The sequence below is a fragment of the Miscanthus floridulus genome, chromosome 7 (genome assembly GCF_019320115.1).
Source record: "Miscanthus floridulus cultivar M001 chromosome 7, ASM1932011v1, whole genome shotgun sequence".
Taxonomy (NCBI): domain Eukaryota; kingdom Viridiplantae; phylum Streptophyta; class Magnoliopsida; order Poales; family Poaceae; genus Miscanthus; species Miscanthus floridulus.
The window spans coordinates 56,790,232-56,798,559 of NC_089586.1; the positions used below are offsets into that span (position 1 = coordinate 56,790,232).

Here is an 8,328-nt window from a genome sequence, read left to right on the forward strand (position 1 = left end):
CTAGAATCATTTAGCCACTGAATATGGTATGGACGTGGGTGTGGCGTGTGGTCAAGCCAAGCTTCTTGACCAAATCAGAACTCACCAAATTGTTGCAGCTACCTCCATCAATAATGACACGAGCTCGACGGTTGTTGATGACGAAGAAAATTTGGAACAAGTTATGGCGTTGTAGCTTCTTAGGTTGCTGGACTTGTGAGCTGAGCACCCACTATACAATGATGCTCCTATAGGCCACCATGGCCTCATCACCAAGGACTTCACCGTCCTCCTCATCTGCATCTCGGTCTTCTTCATTCTTAATGTCAGAGGTGCTGATGTAACCATCTTCTGTAGCAATATATGCCCACTGACTTGGACATTCCTTCTGCACATGGCCAATGCCATGGCAACGGTGGCACTGAATGGCCGAAGTGCATCCCATCGATGCAACGGATGAGGCACGCTTGGTAGGCACCTGCAAAGAATTTTTACCTAAATCTGAAGGTCGTGTGGGAGGTGCCTTAGGTGTAGTGGAAACTCCAGAGGCTGTTGGTCGCTTGCTCGCTGGTGGAGGCGCCCGAAAAGTGGTTGGCTTGGTCAGCCCCGAAGATGGTGCCGAGCGTGGCATGTATGTGGTGCTGACCTTGCTCTTGCTCTGTTGTTCACGCCCCTACAATTCCTTTTCTGCAAGCATGGCAAACTGAAATAATTGGTTGACAGTGTTAAATTCTTTATAATCAATAATGTCCTGAATCTCATGCCTCAAACCTAAATAAAAATGACAAATGGCATCTTCATTCCCCTCCACAACACTACAGCGCATTAATCCCTTTTGGAGCTCACCACAGTAATCCTGTACCAATTTATCTCCTTATTCTAATCGCATCAATTTCTTACGCAAATCTCTATGATAAGAAGGAGGAACAAAGTGATCATGCATAGCTACCTTAAGTTCTTCCCACGTACTAGGTAAAGCATCCTGTGCAGCTAGCCCATTCCACCAAATAATGGCAAAATCCTTAAACTCACTAGTAGCTTGTCGAACTCTATGATGCTTAGGCACAAGGTGGGCACTAAACTTTTGTTCTACTGTCATCTCCCAATCAAGATATCCCTCAGCATCATAATGACCCAAAAAGATGGTATTGTGAACTTAATCTTAGCATAAGGATCATCGGGTACACGGTGATTATTACCTTGATGGTGGTGGACACCACCCATACCTATCGTGTTACGGCGAAGACGTCGTCGTAATCTTGCTTGTGGAAGGCTACTCGATCTATGTTCCCAACGGCATCATGCACTGTGTCTTCTGGCAAGAGACCATCGGTGTTGCTGCCGGAGACATCATTGTTGTTGACTGCCACCAATGTTTCCAACTCAGTAACCTTGGCGGTTAGCGCGGAAATTCATTTGTCCAATCTCTCCATGTTGTTGCCAATGTTGAGTTCAATGAGTGCATTAGTGACAGCCTTCCTGACGGCCTCATTCATCCTTTTTTGGGCATCCTCTACAATAGCTTGTAGTTGCTCTTGGCTGACACACTTGTTGAAACCCTTAGGATTGTTATCTCCAGTCTGATCACCTCTTGCCATTGTAAACACAAAAATAGGAACAAATGGTGAAAGTTATCCCTACCAAATGACTACGTGGTTGCAGTGGTATCACTTTTCATAGCAAGTGGAAGCGTCTTACTAAGCTCTTACAAAGTTCTTACCAACGCAAGCAGTGGGTGGTACAACCGCTGTACTGATCTGAAGAGTTTGTGGAGCTTGGAAGGCATACAAAGAATAATATGTATATCTGGCACACAAGTCAGTAATAGAAAGTAATGCTGAATTATAGTCCAAAGTACTTATTCTCGTTGCTGGTCTAAAATGTTCCAAGTACCAGGCGTGTAACAAACAAGTATGGTGGATAGCAAGGTGACAGGGGTGTGAAAAATAAGTATGGTGGATGGCAATAGCAACACAAATAAGAAACCAGACAGCACACGCTAGCACAACTCACTTTGGCCTTCTCTATGTGCTCCTCTAAATATTGTTCCTCTTTTGCCCCTCTCTTTTTTCTATTTTTTGTGTTGTCGTTGTTTTTTTGGGAAATTTCAACTTTTTCTTTTTATTTTTTTGATATTTTCCTTCACTTAGGAGCACAAAATAAGTAACCACAGAAAATATGAGCCTAAACAAGTGAAAGACATGGCCTTTGGAAATTTCAGAAGATGTGCTCAAAACGATAAAAAGCTTGTGACCACGAAAAGAGGATCTTGTGACCAGTTTATGACCAAATTAAAATTCTCTGACCCCAATAAAGTGGGGGATGGATGGATCCAAAAAAAATTTCTGATCGATTTTGATATATGGAACGTCGAAATTGGAGTTCGTATGTGAAAACTAGATCAGTTTTAAGAATTGGCTCCGAATTAGAGGACAAAACGGGAACAATGTGCGCAAAATTAGTCACAGAAACAAAGATTTGATGGAAACGATGGGGAAAAACACATGAACTGGACTCTAACACGACCTAACCAGCAACAAGACCTTAACCAGTACACAAACTCAACACGATGGATTCTGAAACCGAAATATGCAAAGGCTATGGCACGGAAGGTTCTAGGACAGGAAAAAAATATGGCATTGGACTATGAGATGAAAGCAAAACACTCAAAACTAGGGGATAAATGTGAACCTGATGGTATACCTTAGCTCTGATACCACTTAATGGAAACGGGGATCCCAATCTTCCGTCAGGTAGATGTAACTATCATTGTGGCGGAGAATAACACATCGATCCGGCTTTAGATTGAAAGATCGAACCCTGCAATCTTAGCACTACAGCTCCTCTGGTTATCAACCAAGTCCCAGACCAGGTTGACCTCACCAAGAAGGATAATCCCTTCCTGCACAACGAAGAACACAAGCAAGAACAAGAAAGAACACAACCAAATTGTAGATGAATGATTAATCTCACAAAGTTGGGGTCTCACAAACCGATGAACGGCGAAACTGTTCTTGACAGAATAATCTAAGCAAAACTCAAATCCTAATAGAGGGGAGGTGGCTATTTATGAAGACTCTAGGGTCGTGCAAGACCCCTGGATGCGCCCCTAATGGGCCCAAACTCGATACATGGTCCAACGGACCAAAAGACGGTGTCGCAGCACCCTAGCAGATTCTGGATGCTAACTTGTGACCACAATTCCTATTGATTCCGAATAGCTTTTAATGTGAAACCACTTGGATTGGCTTCCTTATCAAATTAGCTTTCCATCCATATGTGGATCATCGAAAACGGAATTCGGAAGCGTCCTGGGTGACCAGTTTAAGGCAGACTGGTCCTTGAGGCCGAGGCATACTCGAAATCATGTTGGACCGGGCCTCCGGTTCCTGTTGGACATCTTTGCTGGTCATCTTCGCCTCCACCACATCCTCTAAGTCCTTCATGACCCTCTCTAATGTTCCTAAGCAAGATAACATCATTAGGTAGCAGTCTATTCTCAAAAGTATAAAAACAATCGCTTAAGAACGAGCTAACCTCTAAATTGAGTTGACGCATTCGAGCCTGGGTCATTGGACCTTGCATGACAGTTGGAGGATCAACGGGTACATCCGAAGGAGTGATGTCCTCATCACTAGGGCCCCCTTTTGTGCCACATAAATTGACCCGATGTAAACCAAAACTTGGAGGAACTAATTAATTAGCTAGGTCAAGCCCATCTAGCCTCATGGTTGCGTTGTTAAGTCAGGTTATAGGCTTCGAGAATCGGTCCATAGAATCTAGGCAAGAACTAGCACAAACCCATTCCACCATTTCTAACTTTCCACCGGAAAACATTTACCCAAATTAGAACAACATACGACCACCAAGACCAACCATCCTATCGGATTTTCCTAATCACCATGTTGCAAAAAACATTACAACCCAAGATTGCATAGATCATTAATCAAGATTAAATTATAACCTTCCCATCCCAAGACTGTAAGCTAAGCATGACAACTACCCATCCGAACCGGGTTTCAAGCATGATAGAACAACTTCTAGTAAACCATAACATAGGATTCAAATTTAGACTCAGCATGCAACTAATGGTCTAACTACTCTAACAAAAAACAAAATAATATAGGTGCAAGTATGGTCAAGGACACTTGCCTTTGAAAAGTTGTTCAGACATTCAGACATTGGGACATTTCTTCTCGAACAACCTCAAACATCTTCTCTTCGAGAGACAGCAATAACAGGATCCAACATAATAAAGAACCTAAAAACAGCACATCAATCATAAGAAAACATACTATAAATGGTTGCTAACGTGTAGAGCTTATTTCTACAAACTCATGAGCGCAAGAACCACGTGAAATGGAGCAATGGTTAAAAAGTTATGAACTTTTGAAGTTTCAGGGGGTAAAATTATAAATAAAAGGATTTATTTATAAATACTTTTCTATTTGGGGACCAAAATATAAATTATTTGGACCTCAAAATTATTTTATAAAGTTTAAAGATGTATTTGCAAAAAGTGCTATTTTTAGAATTATTTTATCCAATAAAACATATTAATGACATCATAAATGGAAATATAACATCATTAATTAATTTTATAAAACAAAATAAATAAATAAATAATTTTTGTAAACATTTTTGTTAACCAAAAACTAATTACTGACATCATTAACATGATTAATGGCATCATTATTTATTTTTAAACACATTTATAAAAATCATTTCACAAAAACCAAGTATGTTATGGGTTGAAATAGAATTAAAGATAGATCATAGGGTCTAGCTTGAAAGAGTGCGTAGAATCAGTGAACTATGCGCCATATTGGATGAAAAATAGGGGCTAGACTGTAAGGTGGCGCTGACTAGAGATTGACCTGCCAATGTGGCGAAGACCAGACAGGTGGCGCTCTCTTGTTGGATTAGGGGCGATGACATGGCAAGGAGGTTTGACCATGTTGACTGTAGGTCAACACAAGATTTGGGCCACCCATCTCAGATCGGATGGCCGAGGGAGCATCTTCTTCCTCTGGTGGCCGCGTGGGGAAGTACCAGTGGGGGCGGCTCGTCAGAGCTCGACCGGGATGTGGGTGGTGGTGGCCGACGATCAGCGACAAACGTCGGAGGAGGTGGAGGAGGCCATGGAGAAGTCTCTGCTAGGGATTTTGGCGTAGTGTAGCGTAGGGAAGCAGATCAGAGAGGTGTAGCGGCTTGTAGCCATTGTGAAGTGAGGTGGAGCTCAAACAAGGAGTGGGGAAGGGTGTTTCTGGCTTGGATCGATGCCGTGGAGTGGAGGCACAATGTCTTTATGCCACTACGGTTCCAATAGAGGAGGAAATGGGGCAAGAGGTCACTCGGACCGGGAGATCGGGAGCTCGAGCCTAAGGTCAACCATATGGTGGTGGCAGCGGTGATTGGAGCCTAGTAGAGGAGCGAAGGGAGTTTGGGGAGAGGTGAGGCAGCTACGGCTTTGTGAGATGAGCTCGTGGGTAGCACTTATTGGGGCGGATGCGAGGGCAGATTGGCCATCCATGGAGCTCAGAGGCGGGCAAGCCATGCATGGTGGCCTTGACCCAGCGTGCGCAAGACCAGGAGGGGAGCTTGGCGAGGCTAAAGCAGGGGAAGAGGACAGGTCCACGTGGCACTCAAACGCAGGGTGGGCTTGTTCCGCGTGGCTTAGTTTGTGGCTATGTAGCAAAGGCGGAGAGGGGACGCAACCGGAGGAGGGAGATAGGCCCAACATGCGGGCCCGGTGGCCAGCAGGAGAGAGAAGAAAGGCAGGGTGCTGTGGGCGCTGCAGGCGGGGCCTGGTTGGCATAGAGTAAGAGGGAGAGTCAATAGCGAGGCCTAGATGCAGAGAGAGCGAGAGAGAAATAGGGTCGCGGCCTGCGCTGCTATGCGGAGCGGGCCAAGGCCTAGTTGCGGTGGGCGGCTTCCAGCATGGGGAGAGAGAGAGGTGGGCCGATGGCTTTGGGCCCAAGAGAGAGAGGGAACTGCAGGGGAGGGCAAGGCTAGCCAAAACTGGCCTAGGGAGAGAGAGTATTTTTCCTTTTTGTAAATTCATTTTGAAGCTTAATTTAAACATGTTTGAATCAAAACAAAAGCTTGAAACTTATTTGAACCATTTTGAGTTTTGAAAACAAGAAACTTTTAAACATAGCTTTAAAATTATATTTTTATTTTCCAACCAAATATTTTTTTTTGAAATATGACAAACCCTATTCGTTGCTTCAACGAGTTTTATAAATTCATTTTTCACACAATTAAATCAATGCAAAGACATCAATGCAACAAACATATTGAATTAATTGCAAAGTTTTTAGAAAAATCACACTTTTCACTTTCAAATTATCAATAATTAATAACTTATCTAAACCTTGGATAATTTTAGGAAAAAAAATAAATCCTTTATTTTATTTAGAGTTTTCTATTCACAATCCAAAATAGAAATTTTGGGGTGTGACAACATGCAAAGCATGTTCGTGAAAAAAAAAGAAATTAAACAAACTGGAGATATTTCTACCAGGTGACACATGGATGTGTCAAGTTCCGGATTAGAACTTGAGGGCAATTTTTTTGTCTAATAGGTAGCGTGCTCGTACGTTGCTATGGGATAACTAACAATTTATACTAGAAACACACGTATCGCACGATAAGATAACAATACTATAAAAATTAAATACCAATGTTAAAGTGACATTTAATCCAAAAAACAAAGTTTATGAATTTAACACAGTCACGGAGTGCGTGGCGTCGTAGGCTCACAAACTCTACTTTATAGACCTTTCCGTGATGCGGCTAAGATAATATTTTATATTGGCAGGAAGAAATCTCTGATATCCATTTTTTCATTGTAATCCATTTATCTGGACAATGTTTGATGTGAGCGCATGGTTACAGTTTTTAGTAGCTTTGCGATATTGTCCGAAGCTATGAGATGATTGATGTCTTGCAATGATCCTTCCAGAGATTGGGTCGAATCCAACCTAAAGCCTCAGAACCCTGCATCTTTTCCTAGATGAGCTTCACTTTGGATGCGCCGGTAGCAATATCAACGATCTCTAATCGATGGACCAAGTCATATGGATCCCCATATAATGGCTCAGACATGTAGATTTTGTTCTCCTTATACTTGGATACACTTGTTTCACTAAAGCTTTCATTGAAATGTTTAGACACGAACAGTGTCTGATCACTGATGTCCCTCACCCTAGACCACTCTGGCGTATGGTTGTGGAGGTTGCACTTGTAGATCACGCTGCTATAGGTGAAGCTCTGTGTCTCATGGAACGTGCTCACCATGGCACCCACAATGTGCAACTCACCGTTTGATTCCAGGTAGCTGTGGTGGCAGAGCCCCACAGGTGGCGACAGTGATGGCAGCAGCGTCGCGGTTGGAGTAGCACTGGCGGCGCTGCTTTAGGTGAAGCTCTATGTCTCGTGGAACATGCTCACCATGGCACCCACAATGTGCAACTCACCGTTTGATTCTAGGTAGCTGTGGTGGCAGAGCCCCATAGGTGGCGACATCGATGGTAGCAGCGTCGCGGTTGGAGTAGCACCGGCAGCACTGCTGCTGCGGACGAAGATTTCTCCAGTGCAGTCGATCACCAAGAACTTGTCTTGGCAGTGGATGATGGACCCCACAGAGAACTCCAGTTTGGTGTCGAGCAGTGTCCATGCGCCGTCGACTCCAACCCGGCAGAACGCGACCTCCGTGGAGCACCCAAGCATGGCCATGGCTGCGCATTCGCGGCCGGCGGCATCAGGCGGCGCCGAGAGCACGATCTCACGGAAGAACACGTCCCTCATGTCTTCTAGCTTAATGGCTCTGCCTGTGGCATCCATGTCCCCGTAGCCATTGGTGGGATGGAGGACCCACCAGCCGTGGACCCTAGACATGTGTTCCGATGAGGACACCGCCGCAACGTGTTCGCCTGCTGGCGGGAGCTCAACGCGAGGGGCACGAGCACCGCCGAATGGATTCAACAGCGTCACGCTCGCCGCCTCGTCCATGAGCGCCAGCCACCCACATGAGGAGCCGCACGCCACCTTGCCACGCACGTCGGGCAGCGTCTTGGACAAGACCTTCTTCTCCGGGACGCAGTAGAAGCCGACGCGGTCCAAGTCAGGGTCGAACGGGAGCAGCAGGAGCAGCCTGAAGGTCACGAACGGGACGGCGGCGCGCCATGGGGAGCAAGCGGATCGGAAGGACGCCACGTCGTGGCCTGACGCGAGACGCTGCTCGATGGACTCAAGGAGATCCTCTGACAGGCCGAATCTCCAGTCAGAGAGAGGTGGGACCTTCTCTTGGGATTGGGAGGCTGAGCCATGGAAAGCAGATGACAT

General features: G+C 45.1%; 1 protein-coding gene across 1 annotated transcript; it reads right to left on the minus strand.

The window, feature by feature from the left end:
- Positions 1-7,410: 7,410 nt before the first annotated feature.
- On the minus strand, positions 7,411-8,328 carry LOC136465547 (uncharacterized). Its single transcript, XM_066464232.1, has one exon. The coding sequence runs from the start codon at positions 8,326-8,328 to the stop codon at positions 7,411-7,413; it is 918 nt and encodes a 305-aa protein (XP_066320329.1).